At 38.6% G+C, this 20163-nt stretch overlaps 1 protein-coding gene across 1 annotated transcript in view; it reads right to left on the bottom strand.

Moving 5' to 3' along the window:
- Positions 1-3136: 3136 nt before the first annotated feature.
- Positions 3137-20163, bottom strand: part of ANKMY2 (ankyrin repeat and MYND domain containing 2) — a 47140-nt gene continuing 30113 nt past the window's right edge. Inside the window, exons 5-10 of the mRNA XM_007981979.3 lie at positions 19738-19898; positions 14498-14712; positions 13581-13716; positions 8081-8209; positions 5731-5860; positions 3137-4306 (exon numbers count right to left, since the gene is read on the bottom strand). Of these exons, the coding sequence (XP_007980170.1) occupies positions 4122-4306; positions 5731-5860; positions 8081-8209; positions 13581-13716; positions 14498-14712; positions 19738-19898 (956 nt within the window). The 3' untranslated portion in view covers positions 3137-4121. The remainder of the gene's footprint in view (positions 4307-5730; positions 5861-8080; positions 8210-13580; positions 13717-14497; positions 14713-19737; positions 19899-20163) is intronic.

Genomic DNA, 20163 nt, shown 5'->3' with positions numbered 1-20163 from the left:
CTCCCTTCTTCAACTTCAGGAATGAAAAAAATCTCTGGGAATTGCTCTGATTGTCCTCATTGTGACCAAGGAGGCCAATCACTACTGGCAACAACCATAAAACCACCTAAATCGGAACAGTCAGTTTCCACTCAAGAAGGGCACTAATTTCCTTCAGAAGTGGGGGGACAGGATCCTGAGAAGATGAAAACACTGTAAGAATATCCACTATAAGAATTTCTGGCTGGGTGCGGTGGCTCATACCTGTAATCCCAGCACTTTGGGAGGCCGAGGTGGGCGGATCGCCTGAGGTCAGGAGTTTGAGACCAGCCTGGCCAACATGGGGAAACCCCTTCTCTACTAAAAAAATGCATGAATTATCCCATCATGATGGCAGGCATCTATAGTCCCAGCTACTCAGGAGGCTGAAGCAGGAGAATCTCTTGAACCCAGGAGACAGAGGTTGCAGTGAGTTGAGATTGCACCACTGCACTCCAGCCTGGGGGAAAGAGTGAGACTTTGTCTAAAAAAAAAAAAAAAAAAAAAAGAGAGAGAGAGATAGAGAATTTCTATGATGTTTTATACGCAATAACATTAAAACTCAAGTAAACTCATATATATGAAAGATGACCAAAAACAGTGATTTTTTTTTTCAGGACCTTGTGAATATCCATTACACCCTGTAAAATAACAGCTTGTCTTCAACCCTGTATGATCTTCTGGTTGCAGGGATACTACAGTGAGGTTAACATGTTAAGAATGTATAATGTACTAGTTAAAACTGCAGACCTCACCAAGTACCAGCTCTACAATTTCGGATAAATTAGGCAACCTCTTTAAAGTTCCTCATCTGTGCTACTGGATAAAATCTAATTCAAAGGGTCATTGTGAATATTAAACAAAATTATTTCAGGGATAGAGTAACTTTCACTGTTAGCTATTATTATCTACTGAATTAAAAAGCAGAATCTGATTTCTTAAACCAACTGGTCAATTCAATATTGTATTACATCAGCTCTAGGTACAAGAAGTATTGGAATAGTAAGAGTATTCGAAATCCTTTAGGTCCTATTTTTGTTTGAGAAGAGTTTTTTGATAGCATATTGAAAACAATTCAACACGGGAAAAAAACAATCAAGATGACCGTGTGTTCTGTTGGTATAATGGAAAATGCTGTTTTAGATAATTTATGATAATCAGAACCAACCTCATTTTCTGGCCACCCCTTTCCTAACATACATCTAAGGAAATTTTTGATATTGAAATGGCTTATGCTTGAATTTCTCTTTGTCCAATGTTAAAGTTCCTATTTATGCCAGCTCTATCTGTTAGTTCTGATTCATTTAGTAATTCATGGCAATAAAGGAGAAAAGTACCTCTCTGTTGCCTCTGCTCTTTATTTGCCTAATTCTGTTACCAGGGCAGTCCAGGAGATAAAGCTGAAGAAGCTCATTATTTTCTTAAACAGCTTTTTTTTTTTTTTCCTAGTCTCTTTAAGTAAGTCTGCTTAAGAGGACTCCATGTGGTCCAGGAGTTTCAGGATCCTTCCCCAGTTACTACAGGAAGATAAGGCCTGAGTGAAATTCAACAAACCAGAAGCAGAGACTCCTTGCTACCTTTAGATCATTAGCATATCGTTATAATGCTAAGCTTCTCACCCAGAGGAGAATCGCTGCCTTTGCTGAACGTGGGGTGTATGGAGACACGTTTATGATCTATGCTTGTGCATCTGGAGTTCCTCTCTGAATATGCTTACCTATCTTCCACCCAACATCTAACTGCTTGAAGTTCCCCAGCTTCCCACAGCTTGGGAGGTAGGTGTCTTTAGAGCAAGAGCTCTCTCCTTTTCCATTCCTGGCCAGGAATAAAACCTGCCTGCCTTTTTTCCCCCAATTGTATGTTCTTTTTTTGCACCTAATGCAGAGCAGGGAAATAACTCAGTTTACTGGGTGACAATTTCTTCTGCTTTTCCACAACCCTCATGATATGCAAAGACAGGGGCCACGCCCTCTTGCCAGAGTCCTCCACAGTGTGTGACAGAGTGGGGTGAAGAAAAGGAGAACTGATGGTAACACAAACATTGCAAAAAATCACTAAAATCCCGGGAACTCAGGTAAAAAGCATGTCAGTGGGAGAGGAATGACTGGGGGCGTTCCTTTACTACCTAAAGATAAATGTTCATCAGTGTGTGTATAGATGAAGTACTTGGATGAATGATTTTTTTTTTTTCCAAAGGAGGCTTGTCATGATTAACAAATTCAGTCTAAATTCACCTGCTGAATTCCTAACCAGTTAACCCTCAACATTGAACTTACTCAAAGTTATCCTAGAGCCAGCATGGTATAGGGTCTGTGTGGTATAGGGTATATGTTAGGGCTAGGAAAAAACAGAGTGTAAGGAAGATAAAAATCCACAAGATAGCCTGGGCGCAGTGGCTCATGCCTGTATTCCCAGCATTTTGGGAAGCCAAGGCAGGTGGATCACCTGAGATCAGGAGTTTGAGACTAGCCTGGCCAACATGGTAAAACCCCGTCTCTACTAAAAATACAAAAACGGCCAGGCGTGGTGGCTCATGCCTGTAATCCCAGCACTTTGGGAGGCCGAGGTGGGCAGATCACGAGGTCAGGAGATGGAGACCATCCTGGCTTACATGGTGAAACCCCGTCTCTACTAAAAATACAAAAAGTTAGCTGGCGTGAACCTGGGAGGTGGAGCTTGCAGTGAGCCGAGATTGCGCCACTGCACTCCAGCCTAGGCAACAGAGTGAGACTCCGTCTCAAAAAAAAAAAAAAAAGTACAAAAGTTAGCTGGGTGTGGTGGTGGGCACCTCTCATCCCAGCTACTCAGGAGGCTGAGGCAGAAGAGTCACTTGAACCTAAGAGGCGGAGGTCTCAGTGAGCTGAGATTTCACTCCTGTGTAGGCGACAAGAGCCAAACTCTGTCTCAAAACAAAAACAAACAAATAAAATCCACAAGATAGAATCTGATCAGCAAAGTGGGGTGAGAATTCTAGTCATTTTGATCTGCCATTGTACATATTAAAATAATTGTTACTTTGCTGTTCTCCAATATTTGTCGTTCCCTATTATTTTTTAAGTTCTTTAATATTTCTCTAATATTTTCTACTCCCCAACAATAAATTATAAAACAAGATGAGTTGTTTATATTTGTAGGCACAATTTATTTTAAAATCCACACAAGAAACTTAGAAATGCAGCACTATCTTCAGACATCACATTCTAGCTCTGTTTAAATACTACATGTGCTAAAAACTGACACCAGGACATCCTCTAACAGAGTTACAAATCAGTTTCTGGAAAGGAAGTGCTCCATGAAAAGCTTATAGCAAGATAACTCAGGCTTTCAGGTGGAGTATGGCACGTGAATTAGCCTTACAATAATTGTGTACATAGTATGTTTAGCCATTATTGAATCAAAAGTTTCAGGAAGTACCTTTTTTGCACATGCTGAGAGAACCGTCAATACGCCTTTGTTCCTGCTGAGGGATCTGCCATTCTGGAGGTACAAATACTGCAGATAGAATATCACCGCAGGACTATGTCAAGTTCAGTGTGTTCAGGATCATTTCTGTATAAAACTACAATTAGCTGAACTATGGCAAAGGTCCTTAAACATGAAGCTTTTCTTCATTTCAATGCATCTTAATAAGTAGAATGCCACTACAGTAAATGCTGTTTATATGTATTTTATTCACATATAAGTTACGATTTTTCTAACTACCCATTTCTGTAGCTATAAATTTTTTCTTTCCTGAAAATCTCTCTTCCACATCTGTTCTGCTTGTCCCTTTGTTCCCTAAAGCCTCTATTTTTTCTTTAAGGGAATCTATTTTCCTTTGAAACAACTGCTGGAAAGCCAGCCTCAGAAAGGGAATAGGAATGTTTTTCCTGTATTTTGAAACAAAAAATTTTCCATAGGATTATCTGTTCAATTATAGAACAGAAATCAATAGGAAATTAGGGCATGGTCAACAGGGGTTTCCTTGAAAACCTCTATTCTATGAAATGTGGAATCCTGCCATGGTGCCATGCAGGTATAACAAGGCGAGGACAATGCATTCCCATGAGTTTTCCAGCTTCTTGCAGGGTGAGGACCATCCCCACTGGCACTTGCTCTGGCTGTTACTCCTCCGACACCTGTGGCCCTGCAGGAGCATCCTGTAAGCCTTCCAACTCAGCTTCACTTTCAAGAGATTCTTTCTTTCCTTCCCTGGAATCTTCAGGATTGGAATCTTTTTGGGAGATACCCACTTCAGCCTCTGGTTGCTCTTCATTAACACAGTTAGAATTGACATCAAGTTTGCCGTCTGATTAAAAAAAGAAGAAGTTATTTTGTTCCTACCATGTGTCAGACACTCTTCTAAATGCTTTACATGTATTATTTAATCTTCATATCAACTACATGACGTATATTATTATCTCTACTGTCATCGCTAACATTATTTTACAAATGAGAAAACTGAGAAGAGCGAGGTTTGGTAACTTGCTGCAAATTTCCTAGCTAGTAAAACAGCAGAACCAGCATTTGAACTCAGGCCTCTGGTTCCAGAGCCATCTCTAAATCAGGATTGTTGCTTGGGACTTGACAAAGCCTGTATTTGAATACAGCTTTTCTGTGAATTCGTTTGATGTCCTTGGAGAGGTAATTGCCTGCATGCAGTTGTTTCCCTTGTCTATAATACGTAGGTAATAAAGGCTAGCCTCCATTGGTGAAGAATAAAGGTGTCTGTAATATTTAGAGCAGTGTTTGGTGCATGAATGATGCTTAACAAATGGGAGTGCCCATTCTACTGACAATCTTCTCCCTCAGTGGTGTGTTAGTAATGAACATTTGTTACTTTCTGTCCTTAGCACATAGAATAAAAAAAGTCTGGTCAAGAAAACAAGAGAAGGCATGGCAGTCAGAAAGCCTGACTATTAAGGATAAATGGTTTAATTGTGTACAAATCATTTAATTCCACTGAGAGTACTTCTCAACCTAGTAGTAAAGGGGATATGGTTCCTTGAGAGGTGGAGGCAGAAATGCCTGGTATCAGAGTAACCGAGGCATCTTTTTCAAACTACATGCACTCCCCCAGAACATACGATATATTCTCTGGAATGAGGCATGAGGGTGGGGGCGGTTCTCCTCTCCAATCTGATAATCACTGCTGAAGCAACTCACTATTTCTGATGAAAATGGGTCACAAAACCTCAAGAGGATGGAGAAAAAAAATAATACAAAATTCACTGCTCTGACACTTGTAGAAATTTGATCGGTATACTAGATCTGCAATTTAATGATGTATAAATGTACTCTGTAATTTCACCTATAGTTCTGAAATTTAATCAAGGAATTTAAAGGTTTCCACCCTTAAAATCTTCTGGTAGCCATTAGTGGAAATTTAATTAATTCTGTTATTCGAAGACTTTAAAATCCTTCATGAGCAGCATATAAGTTAATAACCATTAAGAATCCCATTGTTCCAGGGCAGTCACCTAAGCTAGAATGTGGAATATGAAATAAACTACATCCCTCAGAATTTAACGTCTCTGTTTTCCAGTGATGTCTAGGCTGACTATATCCCAAGAACTTAAAAAAGGGACACATTTAAATTTAAATGTGATTCTTTCATTGGTCACTCCTGAGCTCCTATGGCTTCCAGAGAAGACTCAGTTCCAGTGTGTTAAGATCACCTATTATCTCTCTCTCCACTAAGAAGCAGGGTGAACTTGGTTTTTATATACGTACAGTTTTCCTCTTGTCTCTTTTCTTTGGCAGCCTCCAATTGTTGCTTTTCGTAAATGTCCTTCAGATTCTTACAGATTTTCTTATGAGTAAACCAGTGTGTTTTCTGGCAGGTTTGATCACAATATATCACCTGAAAGCAATTGTTGGTTTATTTTCATTTCCAGAGCTCGGGTTGTAAGATTTCCCAACTATGACTAAGCTATAAAAATGTCATTTTCCATACTTTATTTTAAAACCATAATATGTGGTTGATATAGTTTGGATGTTGTCCCCTCTAAATCTCATATTGAATTGTGATCCCAAATGTTGGAGGTGGGGCCTAGTGGGAGGTGATAAGATCATGGGGGGCGGTTTTCTCATGAACGGTTTAGCACCCTTCCCTTGGTGCTGTCCTCACAATAGTGAGTGAGTTCTCACAAGATCTGGTTGTTCAAAAGCATGTGGCAACTCCCCCACCTCCTCTTGCTCTAGCTCCTGCCATGTGACATGCCTGCTCCCCCTTCACCTTCCACCATAATTGAAGGCTTCCTGAGACCTCACCAGAGGCTGAGCAGATGCCCGTGCCATGCTTCCTGTACACCTTCAGAACCGTGAGCCCATTAAACCTCTTTTCTTTATAAATGTAATTTCTTTAGAAATATAAAAAACACCCAGTCTCAAGTATTTCTTTATAGCAATGTAAGAACAGCCTAACACAGTATCTGTGTGTTCACTTAGATTTATAGTTTGTAGCTTTACTTTAAAAGAATAATGAAGATATAACAAACAGTCTACCAAAGACTTTAGCAAATAGCTTATTATGAACCCACCATGTGCCAGAATTGGTACAGCACAATGACAAGGAAGGTAAGAGTCGTTGTCCCAAAGGTAGCTAGGGTCAAGAAAAAGAAAGATACGGAAGAAAGGAGAGAGGCAGGCACCTAAATACATAATTTTTAAACACAGTACAGGATGTAAGTGATGGAGGCATAGAGGAAGCAGCAACTCACTCTAGCTGTGGTGAGTCAAGGTAGACAGAAAAATGGGAAAGAAGAATTCCGACTGGAGAAAATATCTAGTACAAAAATGCAGGAACAGGGAAGTGAATGATATGTTCAAAATCAGCAAGAAGTTTTTATAAATGGCCTTATATTTTTGCAAGTGGGGGTGGAAAGGAGATGGGAATGAACGTTATTAAACACTTATTATATGCCAAGCACTGTGCTAGGCCCTTATACATATATTGTATTATTGACCCCAATGCTTCATTCATCCTTGCATTCATACACTGTCTCATATGATTTCAAAGTTCTCTGCACTGAAAGGGAGGAAACTTGACTTCATATTGGGCCATGTGATTTGTTATGGCCAATAGCATTACACAACATGGCAATTTCAAGGCTAGTCCTTGAGAGGCCCTCTGTGTTTCTACCTGCCCATGTGTACCTTTGCTATTGCCAAGACAACATGCTCAGCCTAGCCTGCTAGTACAAGAAGCATGAGAGTCACATGGAGCACAACTGCCTCAGCTGAGAGCAGCCAACCATAACTGTGAGAGAAAGACTAAATGATTACTGTTTTAAGCACTAAGTTTCAGTGTGTTTTTATAAGCAGTAATAGTTAACCAATATGAATAGTTTGATTTAATTCTGGAATTTCATTTAATTCAGGAAACTCAGGTTCAGAGAAGTAAGTCATTAAACAAGATGAAGCTGAAGAAGTAGGTTACAGTAGATTATAATGGGTTTCATACAACATGCTGAAGAATTTCAACTTTTAAAGTCAATAGGCAGTTGATGCTACCCATGGGATTAAGTGAATGTACAGACACATGCATGTGCTCAGTATCTGGATGTGAGAACACAATCAGATATGCCTTTTACAAAGTTAATTCTGGCAGAAGGGGGCAGTACAGTCCATAGGGATTAAAGACTGGCAACAGTCAGAAATTGTAGTTTTACAAGGGTATGTTGATGAAGACAGTCATTAAAGTCAACATCAGAAGAGTAAAGAATGTATATTTATGAACTGTCCTATTCTAGGTTTCATATCTGCACCAGCCTTGGTCTCCTTGCACCACAGATAATCTTTCTCTTATTTTCTCATATTCATTCATTCATATCCTTTCTTTTCATGAGGTGACCAACAAAGGGGCAAAGGAAGAGTGGCAGTGTAGCAGAAGACACAGTAAATAACTATACTGATCCTATCAATTATCTTGCAAAACTACTTTTTAAGTATTAAATAAAATATTTTCATTGCTACAATTTATTAGAAAACTAATGTCCACTCTTACAGAATATTAAAACTCAATCATCAGCTTGGCTGTATCTAAACCAGGTCAATGAACTAAAAAGAACTCCATTCTTACCATTTTGCAAACTGAACATCTTTTACTTGCTCCCTTTTCTCCACAGGTAGTGCAAAATTCCACATCCACAAAACCCACCTGGCCAGTGATGGCTTGGGTAAGGACGGAGAAAGCAGTGGGATCAGAACCCTAGAGTGGGCATGAAGAGGAGAAAAAACAAACTCTGAAATCACCATGGAAACACTACAGAGGTATCAGCCCACGGACACTGCTGTCCTATAATATTGAAACAAAAAGGAAGAAATCATGAAGGCTATAGATTACACAGGCTTTAAGACAAAATGACAAAAATCTTTTAGAATATACCATTTTCTGTACAAAATATATGAAAAGTCAGTCACAGGTCCAGATAATTAAAGAGAAAAATACACCCTTAATCTAGGATAAAAGTATTTTTCCAGTGAGGATAATTCAGTAAGCCCATAGTGATTCAGATTTAGGACAATGACTCCAGAGTGGAATTTTTTTTTCTGAGAACTGACATCCAGAAAATGTTCATATTCCTTTAAACAATTATAGGGCACATCAAAAATGTTTATCTTAATTCCAAAAAGTTTAGTATAAATATTTTAAAGGCAATATATTTAAACTCATTTGCTTTATGTTGGCTTGCAGTTCAAATAAATTATCACCATTATAATTGGTATGTTCCAAATTTGTTAAGAAACACACATGCAGTTGAATCAAACTATTAAGAAAAACCAAATGTGTGAAACTTATTACTAGTGGGCAATGGAAAATTTAAAAAGGTTGTTAAAAAACACTTATAAATTTTTTTTTTTTTTTTTTTTTTTTGAGATGGAGTCTCACTCTGTCACCTGGGCTGGAGGTGCAGTGGCTTGATTTCGGCTCACTGCAACCTCCGTCTCCCAGGTTCAAGCGATTCTCCTGCCTCAGCCTTCTGAGCAGCTGGGATTGCAGGTGCCCGCCTACGCCCAGATAATTTTCTGTATTTTCAGTAGAGACGAGATTTCACCATGTTGGCCAGACTGGTCTCGAACTCCTGACCTCATGATTCACCCACCTTGGCCTCCCAAAGTGCTGGGATTACAGGCGTGAGCCACTGCACCTGGTCTATGTATTTTTTTTACAAAGAAAATTATAAGGGGCTGGGGGCAGTGGCTCAAGCCGGTAATCCCAGTATTTTGGGAGGCCAAGGCAGGCAGATCATTTGAGGTTAGGAGTTTGAGAGCAGCCTGACCAACTTGGTGAAGCCCTGACTCTACTGAAAATACAAAAATTAGCCAGGCATGGTGGCACGCCTGTAGTCCCAGCTACTTGGGAGTCTGAGGCAGGAGGATCACCTGAGCCCAGGAGGCAGAGGTTGCAGTGAGCCGAGATCATGCCACTGCACTCCAGCCTTGGTGACGGTGCAAGATGTTTTATTTAAAAAAAAAAAAAAAAATTATAAGGGTAAGTATTTATCTGTCTGAGACGATGCTACTAAAACTTATTTAGCAAAAAATATTTACACAGTATCTATTTTTCTTACCTGTTCCTAACAGTTCTTTGTTCTGAGTTTTTCAAATTTCTTCATTTATTCCAAACCAGAATTTTGACACTTTATAATTTTCATTTTGAGTATTTGCTTTTTCTTCCTAAGAATATTTGTTTTATATTATCTTACCAATTGTACATAACAGAGATTTAAAAATATCACCCAGGAACAATGTCCTTCACTGTTCTGTATACTCAAGATAGTCAAAGAAAATATTCAAAGATTCAAGAAGCATTTTAAAAGTAGCACTCATTTTGGAACTGCCATGTTCTTCTTGAACACAAATAATAATGACTGGGTTTGCTTTCACATGAAAGTGCTATGAATTCTCTTTTGGAATAAAGATAGTATAATGAGGAAAAATTAGGTGAAATCAAGTTTCAGATATTAGACACTTCAGTTAATAATTCCATCAGGAATGAATGTCTATTTTAGTTGTCCTCAAATGCTGGACTGCATCAGAGAACCTGTTAAAAATGCAGATCCCTCCCACTGCCCCATACCTTGTAACTTAGAATTTCTAAGGATGTGGTCTAGGTACCTGCATTATTACCAATATTCCCAGGTAATTCTAAGACATACTAAAAGTTTGAGAATTACTGGTTCTTAATATAACACTGAAAGTTTACAAATCTGTATCATTCTTTTGCCTCAAAAGTAGAGTAGTCTACTTTTGTAGTCTGCTTGTTTGTGCAGTCTGCTCCACAAATCAACAGAATATGATATATTCAACAGACATTACGACAATTATATTTTCACGTTCAAATTTCTTCACAAAACTGCTTGAGACATGTTCAAAATCTCCCACGAAATGGGACAGTTGTGGGAGTCATACCACACACTGACATTCTCACAGATGTAACTCAAGAGAAAACTGAAGAATATTTTGCTAGGAGCACACCTGTTATGTGAACTATGGCTGACAAAGAAAAGTAACAGTGGTACAGATGAGTAACCATGTAGAATCTTTCTTGGTACTGGTGTTGTGACAATAAATCCCTTGTTATACAAAATCTTGTCATCTATTTTGTTAGAGAAGAATCTGCTTGGGTGTCAGAGCTCCTCCCATGGAAAGACACTCAGCCTAAAAACAAACAGGATGCTTTATTCAATGTATGCTATAAAATCACAGACATTTTAACTTCCAGAAGTTAAAATACATAGTGTCAATAGATAAAGCAAAATTATCTTTAACGGTATGATCTGCTATGATGCTGGAGCAATCTTTCTAAACTTAGCCATGCCTCACACTTCCTGCTGAGCCTTGAGACAGGCAGAAGCCAGAGTTCCACAGTAGGCAGAGGGAACCAAAAGCTGAGCAGAGGGCCCAGGCATTAGCACTGTCAGAAAACAACAGAGTGAAGCTCACAGCAGCCAGCCCTGGGAACCATGGTATGCCGGGAAAAGGTGGGCATCACGTCAGAGGCTTAGAACTTGCAGAATATGCAAACCCAATAGGCAGTAAACAATAGTTGTGATATGCACAATCACAAGCATTTGGGATCAAGTTTTCCAGACAGTAGAACATAAAACTTCCAAGAACAAAAGTTTTAAAAGAAAAGTCTTTCCAAAATGCATGAAATACTATCTTAACTTTATTATAAACCTTTTCTTGATGACTCAGATCACTGGGATAAACAATAATCATTATACTCTAGGCCAGGTATGGTGGTTCACGCCTGTAATCCCAGCACTTTGGGAGGCCAAGGCGGGCAGATCATCTGAAGTCAGGAGTTCAAGACCAGCCTGGCCAACATGGTGAAACCCCATCTTTACTAAAAATGCAAAAAAATTAGTCGGGCATGGTGGTGTGTGCCTGTAGTCCCAGCTACTCAGGAGGCTGAGACATGAGAATCGCTTGAACCTGGAAGGCTGAGGTTGTAATGAGCCGAGATCACACCACTGCACTCTAGACTGGTTAACAAGCAAGACTCCCCCTCAATAAATAAATAAATAAAAATAATAATTATACTCTATAAATTCTAATTACATTATTCTATTACACGGAGCTAAGATAACTTGTTGACCATGATATTGACCTGCCTTTTTTTTTTTTTTTTTTTTTTTTTTAAGAACTCTGGCTTGCTGTTTTAGATTTTCTGTTTTTTCCCATGAAGGTAAAAGGTCAGCAACCATTTGTGAGTGCTGGAAATCCCACATAATAGGTACTGCTAGTTGCTTCTGTGATATCAATTCTCCCAGCTTCCTCACTAACAGAAGTGTAATTTTGTTCAAAGCAGCAGTGTTTAGAAAAGCCAAAAATACTCATTTCCCCAGACTCCTGTGTAGCTAAGGAAAGTCATGTGATACAGGCAGAGGGCTTCTGGGAGAGCTTATGTTTTCCAGATATGGACCCCTTTGCTCTTCCTGGCTGCCTGGGATAGGAATATGAGCTGGAGGAGGAACATCAAATGCCTCGTAACCATGAGATTGTAAGTATGCGTATAAGAACCTACATAGCTAAGGAATATTGGAAGGGAAAGATGAGAAAGTGTTTGGGTCCCCAAACTATTTTTAAGTCACTATACCAGACCTAGTCTGCTACCTTTGGGCATCTATGTATATGTGAATACATAAACCCTTATCTATTTAATTCATGGCTGGTTGGGCTTTGATATGTGCTGCTAAGACACATTTGTAATTGACAAATCATAATTTGCTAACTTTATTCTTCCAAAAGCATAACCACTAAATAGCCAACTATGTTAAAAAGTATGAGTAAAGAAACCCTTGAAAGTAGGGGGAACACACATGAATAAATCAATACATGAACTTTATGAGATGGTCTTGCCTGCTCAGGTCTTTCTTGTTTATTTTATGGTTCAGACTAGGTAAATTATTAATGTACGAAGGAGCATCTGGAGCCCACTTTGAGCCCTGATGTTCTACACTGAGGATGACATAACAACCCAGGAGAAAGCATAGAGAAGGGAACCAGATTTGCCAGAGGGAGGGAGGAAGCCATGGGTGGGACTGGTCTTAGGATCAATTTCTTGCCTGATAGACAAAAGCTGGTCAAGTTTTTGGTTGAAACGTATAAAAGCATGAATGGGTATAGATAGGGTAAACAAAAATGTATTCAAAATAGAAAAGGTGGCTGGGCGCAGTGGTTCATGCCTGTAATCCCAGCACTTTGGGAAACCGAGGTGGGTAGATCACCTGAGTCAGGAGTTTGAGACCAACCTGGTCAACGTGGTGAAACCCCATCTCTACTAAAAATACAAAAATTAGCTGGGCGTGGTGGCGCACACCTATAGTCCCAGCTACTCAGGAGGCTGAGGCAGGAGAATCGCTTGAACCTAGGAGGTGGAGGTTGCAGTGAGCTGAGATTGTGCCACTGCACTCCAGCCTGGGCAACAGAAAGAGACTCTGTCTCAAAATAGAAAAGGCCAAATAAATTAAAATACATGACAAATGAATAGCAAGTAATTTAAATAACAGATAAAGTTAACAAAATGCACTTATATAGAGGGTAAGTATAAATAGGTTTTAGTATGGACATTTTCTAATCAGACGCATTAAGGTGGATTATAGGAAGCTGGAGCATACTTTGAGATTGTTATCAGGAACCACAGTGAGCCTTCCCATGGCTTATCCCACTACATCCCCACTGCCTGGACACTATCACCCTAGGCAATCAATTCATACTTGCATCTAGTGTATGACTTCGTGCTGGTAATTCATATAGCTACAAGTGTAAATGTGTACCTATATTGCACAGTGGATGTATATAAAATGTAAGTTCCTACCCTAACTATCTACATTTCAACATAGGGACGTCCTGTTTATTAAACTATGAACCACAATAAGGTAAGAAGAAGATTGTGAGATGGGAAATAAACAAACAGGAACAGGTTTGGCAGGCAAACCTATCTCCACCTTTGTTCCTAAAAATATTCTGAAATACTAAAAATAAATACTAAAGAGAACTTGCCTTTAACAATACAATATGTGGTAATTAGGTCTTACTGATAGAGTCAACTTAGGTAAGAGGAGCCTTACAATTTCAACAGGAGCAATGCTTCGAACCAGCTGCTGGAGGAGTGTAGCTTCACAGTAAGGAAATTTTCTGATACTTTCTCTAATGATCTTTTCTTGACACACTGGAAAGCCATCAGAAGCTCGGCCTTTTAACAAGCTGAAAGATATTTTTTAAAGAGTAATTGGAGTTGAATCACTAAGCACTCTCTCCTAGCTGAACCCAACAGTTTTTTGTAGTATCTTCTGTTACTTAGGATTTCCTTTGTCTCTTCAAATCATGATGACGGGCTCAATTCAAATTGCTCTTCAACCTATATGTCACGCTAGGCCTTATAAGGTTTTCGGGCCCATTAAATGAATATGCAAAGGTGACTATCACCATAAAACACGCTAAACACTGTTATCAGATTAGCTAGTTACTTATTACCATGTCAGTTATTTGTACTAAGAATAAAAACTCTCACAGGGCCACACCCTTCAGACTTAGTTCCCTTTTTTAGGTAAGTATGCAAGAGAATTTGATCTCTGGTGGTCAGAGAACCAGCATAACACACAGCTCTCCAAGGTACAGTAACAGAGACACCCTGGATGCCATTATAAATCCAGAGCTGCAACCTAAGGCATGAAATATTCTCAAATTTGGACTTGGGCCACTTTCTCGCTGTGTGATCTTACACATGCTATTTAACCTCTCCAAACCTCAGATTCCTCATCTGTAAATCGCTGGTAACAACAAAAACATCACAGTAAAGAATACAGAACTGAACAATCACTCAATGTAAGTATAACATTATTCTCTGTTTGTCAAAGATTAAATGTGATTCCAACAACAGCAATTGCTGCCAAAATGTTTGATTTTGAAACCCATAATAATCAGGCTTCATATAAAAAAAAATTCAGTTGAGTGTATTTTACAAACGACATAGTAAAAAGAGTACCTTTTGATCAAGGTGTCCAGTTTATTCTCTCCATCTTTCAAGAAGTTAATGCATTTCTGAAAGATACAGCTTATGTAATGCATTTTCATAGCCAATACTTCATTCATGTCTCTTTGCTTCATACATTTCTCACAAATCAAATCCATCACTCTGTAGCATTTATTCAGGGCTGCTTCTTCTGTCAGCAGAGGATTCTCATTTACAAGCATCACGATCTAGAGGAAATCCCAGTGTACTCAGGTATTAAAGGAGAGACTTTTCCATGCACAAATTAGGTAGTCCATTTAGTTGATTTCAAAAGATTGCCAAAGAAATCCTTCCTTAGGATCATGAAGTTATTATGCTATTTGTTAGACTGTGGATGACCCGGACCAAACATATAGAACAATATAGAAAGACCGTAAAATCGTGGAATCTCTTAAACTCTGTATATCAAAGTTATAATGTGGTCTGCCATCTACCTAGGCCAGAGTGCCAGTGTGCCACTCAAGAGTACATGATTTTACAGTCTCCGTTAAGTGCGCTTTGACTAAAGATAAACATGGCAAATTTGAACATTTTACATAAAGAATCAAATCATTGAGCAATAACTACTTTTAGTTAACATTACTCAGCTCTAGAATTTCATGGCTAGGAGAGCTACAATTCTCATTAATTCTTATTAAGCATAAGAAAATGAGATTTTTTCAGAATGAAGTCTAAAAATGAAATATGCTTTACTTTCCAATTAACTACATTTCTCTGCGGAAATTTTCCCGAAGATGCTTCCGATCATCTACAGTCACGAGAATAGGTCAAAGAGGAAGCCATAAATAACTTTAAGGGGGAAATATTAGAATGATCAAATCTTACACATTATGAGTACCACACTTCCTATGTATGCACAGATTAGGTGTAATTTAGTGTAATAAGTCAAATTTAGTGTAATAAGGAGTATTTTTGTATTAGCGTTGTTGTAGGGTAGATTATTTGAAGTGGGTCTGCATAGGACTGCTGTAAACATCCATGGTGGTATAACAGTAATGTAAACATGAATGTGAGTGTGGCAGGAGGCAGCCAAATGCCTGGGCAGATGGGGTGGGTCCTCGATGAAGCACCATTTCCAAGCCAAAGACAGTTTAAAGCCTGAAAGGCAAGCTACAAATTAAATCCTCGAACTGGACTGAGAACTTGTCTTCCTGTTTGGCTCAATTTCTTCTGACTGATCCTTACCCTTCACCTATTTTACATACACCTACCCTTTCCTAACTGGTTTTCTACACTGTCGTGCCCACCATTGAGTGGTGTCTTCGCTTTAACCTTTTTCACATACTCACAAACCAATCAGCATGCACTCCCCATTCTGAGTCCATAAAAGGACCTGGACCCAGGCACACGGGGGACTTTCCCACCTTCGGGTAGGGGAACCACCTCCCTGCATCCGCTCTTTGCTGAGAGCTTTCCTTTCACTTAATAAATTCTACTCCACTCACTCTCCAGTGTCCACATATCTAATTCTTCCTGGTTGTAAGACAAGAACTCGGATCTAGCTGAACTGAGGAGCACAAAGACCACAATAAATGTAACAGGGTCACAACTGTATGCACAGAGCAGAGAGCCAGTCAGTACTTGCTAACCTACCTGTTACAGCTAAATCAATACCAGGGACTGTACATGTCAGGGAACAACAGGTAGAGTTTCCTGAATTAGTTTCTTTTCTTTAGGCATGAAAAAAGATCATCTATTAGTAAAGCCCATAGCTAGCCCTCTAATTAGAAATTTAACACAGATTAAATGTCCCTGTAAAATTAAATGATTTTCACTTTTTGACATTATTAGATTTATATACAATCTAGTGTTTTACAAAAATCCAGCACTTAATAATAAGTTATTAGACTTAATGAAGCAAGTATAATCAGAATCCTTATTGGTAAATTTCTCGATAACTCTCTCTACCAAAACATACTTTGACAATTTATGGTAGAGAAGAAAAGACTCAGTAATCATCTGTTTATACTACTGCTAATTGTAATCATTTAAAATTGTTTGATCAGTATTTTTATATGTGGCATTTATAATCAACTATAGAATCTTAAACTTACAAGTGAAATTCTTTCAAAAAATTTCAAACAGAACCCAGATTAATAATTTTTTGTTTGGAGACATTAGACCTTATCTATTTTTTAATACACAGCACAAATATACACCAAGAAAAATGACAAATAACCACATCATTAACATGAGCTTAATGAAACAATTACGTAGCTACACACAAAAGAATAATATTTGTACTTGTTTCCTTCCTTAATCTCTGCAGCATTACGAAGTAATATATTACAAAGGAAATCCTTTTTATTAATTAATGAGGAGGAGCATTTAATAAATATATTTCTATTGGCATTAAACAGTAGATAAATTTTTACCATTCAAAGGATTGCTACCTGAGAATATGTTCATGTAGTGGCATTTTGAATCCTTTTTAGTTTTTAAATCCCATTTTTAAAAACTGCTAAATCTACAATACCAGGCTTGAAAATCACAGTAATCAAAGACAGGATTGCTGTGTGCACATCTGCCTCCTGTCCACTCATAGGCCCTGCTCTGCTGACATTTTTTCCTGTGATTTGGTTTTTCTCCTAGATAACCTTCATATTCTAGGCATCAGCACAATCCTCCAAGTCCCTTTTGAAAACAAATGCATCCTTATTGCTATGGCAGCCACTTATCCTAGACACAAATATAGCTATGTTAGGTGCACTGTAATGAAATGTGAGGTGTGTACTGGGGAGAATTTCTGAGCTTGTTTTAAAAGCTGTTTGACATTATACAGTGGTTATTACTTTTTAAATAATACTCCATAGGAAAGGCCATGCTAGCTTAGAAAGGGGTAGAGCAATAAAAACAGGCCACAACAACAAAAGCAACTGGGTGGCTTTTATATCCAAAGGATGGATAAAAGAAAAGCTTTCGAGTGAATAGATCGTTTAAACCTACAAAAAGCAAGGTCTGCGCTGGAGGAAAGTATATAATAGGATAGTCCCCTTTATACTCTAAAAAATATTATGTAGTCTATTTCAGACTATACACCTTTACAAATTATTGTCTGCATAAATATGTCCTCCATCTAATTTACTTAAAATATACACCTTCAAAGATAACTGAAGGTAGAGTACTAATAATTATTAGGACACGTAACCCTGAAAGACTGGGTTCCAAGTAAACATAAAAAAATATTCCAGAAGCCTGGCCAACATGGAGAAACCCCATCTCTACCCAAAATACAAAAATTAGCCAGGCATGATGGCAGGCACCTGTAATCCCAGTCACTCAGGAGGCTGAGGCAGGAGAATTGCTTTAACCCGGAAGGCAGAGGCTGCAGTGAGCCGAGATCTGCACCACTATACTCCAGTCTGGGCGACAGAGCAAGACCCTATCTCAAAAAAAAAAAAAAAATTCCACAAACCCTTACTGCAATCTGAAGAGGTAGAAACCTAGATATGAAAGACAGTGAATCAGAAAAATACAGGGAACTTCTTCAAATCAATATAAGCCAGAATATCCTGTATTGCTCAGGCAGTGGAGGAACAAGGGTCTTACAGAACCACACACATTCTCTACATTGAGAAATACCGTCCCCTGACAGAAACCTGTCTCCCCATCCCAGCCAGCCCATGCCTGAGACAGCACCATGGAGAGGAGCCAATGCTTCTCTAGGGAGTTCTCTTTTCCCTAGGTGTGCTGGGAGGCAGAGAACCACTAACAAAGAAGAAAATACGTATTTTTTAAAGGTTAAATTCTAAGCCCTCTGTAGTCTCCACTAAAAACATGAGTATGCAATTCATAGCTGAATTTGCCCACTTAGTATCATTAGTGTTGCCTCTGGCAGTTCTTCCAGAATATTAAGAAAAACTGTTGAGTTTTCTAAAATAAAAACAGCATATTTCACTTTTCTGTCTGATGGGAAAGGTATCTACTAGTTTGTCATCTCTCTTAAGGGCCTAGAAAATTAATTTGGTTGGAGGAACACACAATGAGTAAATTTGGTTTGTTTCTCAACCTTCAAATACTCAAGAAAGATGGACAGGGATGCATCAACAAAGCAATAAGATTATACACATTTTGGATCTTATATCTTTGAATGAGGGTCACTCTTCAACAGAGTTACTTATAAGAACTGTCCACTCATTTTCATGATGCTCAGCAGACTCCACAGATTCTTCTTTTGTAATAAACTTCTGGGAAAATCTATTTTCTACATGATAGTAACGCCTTATGTTAAGGAAGAACCTTAATTTTTGACCCAACTTACTATCTTGCTCACTTAAACAGCTCTGAACTACTATCAAATCTTTACCCTGTGAGTAAAAGCATGTGACAGATACTGAAATTGAAATAGGACCTCATCACTGTAGCACACATGTAGCTGTGTAGTTTTCCATGATGATTATTGAGGAAATTATACTTGTTTAGCTGGATTTTTTTTTTTAATTATGCTGTAAAAACAGTAAAAGCCCATATTTTTAAAATCTAGAAGACAATAGCACTGAAATATTTCAGAATAGCTCTTGAAATTTCCCAGTTAAGCCATTTGAACTTATGTGTTCATCTACGAAATTTGACAATCTGTTTGATTTGATGAATTACTGGAAAAACTATGTTACTTAAAGGCATCAAATAGCCACTTACCTTAAAAACGTGCCCATGATTACATTTCAGAATCTTTCTTAAAAAGGCAATTATTGTAACAGATGCTGTTAGTGCCCCACCTACATCCTTTTTACCAGGCCTGTATACCAGGCCTCAGAGGCTCTCAGGGTCAGCTACTATGGTCTTTTCTCCAGAAGACTGCCTCATTGAAAGGGAGTCACTTCACTTGGTACTATCTGGGAGGCTGTCCTTTCCCTCTGGAGACAGGCCCCATCCAACAACAGACTGATGAATACAAAAGTTGGACTCCCTTGCTTCTCTGGAGCCGCTCACACTCCAGAGCTCCCGGTGGGATGAGGTGGAAGCTAGGCTTCAGCAAACCCATCTCTTTGCATGGCTTTTCCTGATGCTTTAGTCTGTTTCTCTCTCGCTCACTCACTTCCAAGTTTCAATGGAGAGTGCTCCTTCAATAAATCAACAGGCCAAAAGAGCCCACTGCAAGCTCTACATCTACAAAACCCAACCCAAGACAATTATGATCCTGTATAATAAAAGCAGTTTAAGCTCTGAAGCAATATTTACATAAAAAGCAAATACAGTAGACAGCACACTACCTTGACAGGATGAAGATTCGTTGTGGTGATGATTTTGTGCAGCGGGCCTGCCAACTTTGGGGGCAGTTTTGGCTCTTTATCCAGTCCCTGGGGCTTAGTGTAATAATCCAGTCTCTCTCGAGGAAAGAAATTGTTGATTATGGTCACACAATCATGTTGACCTTTTCATAGAAAAATAGAAAAGTTGTAGTTTTAGTATTAAAAATAACACATCTGAATTTTAAAATTAATTATGTTGCCATTTTTGTGATGTAAACATGCACCAATATTTTTATTTTTCAGGAAAGGAGAGTAGAGGAGGAGGACAGGTAAAATATTTTAGAGAACATTTATAAACATTCCTTGTAAAGTTGATAAACAATCTTTGAAAGACACAGAATCCAAAATACATATGAAGATTATGTGGATTACAAAAGAAAGCACTGT

This window comes from Chlorocebus sabaeus, chromosome 21 (assembly GCF_047675955.1).
Source record: "Chlorocebus sabaeus isolate Y175 chromosome 21, mChlSab1.0.hap1, whole genome shotgun sequence".
Lineage (NCBI taxonomy): Eukaryota > Metazoa > Chordata > Mammalia > Primates > Cercopithecidae > Chlorocebus > Chlorocebus sabaeus.
The sequence above is the reverse complement of the archived record's forward strand: the minus strand, read 5'-3'. Positions and strand labels throughout refer to the sequence as shown.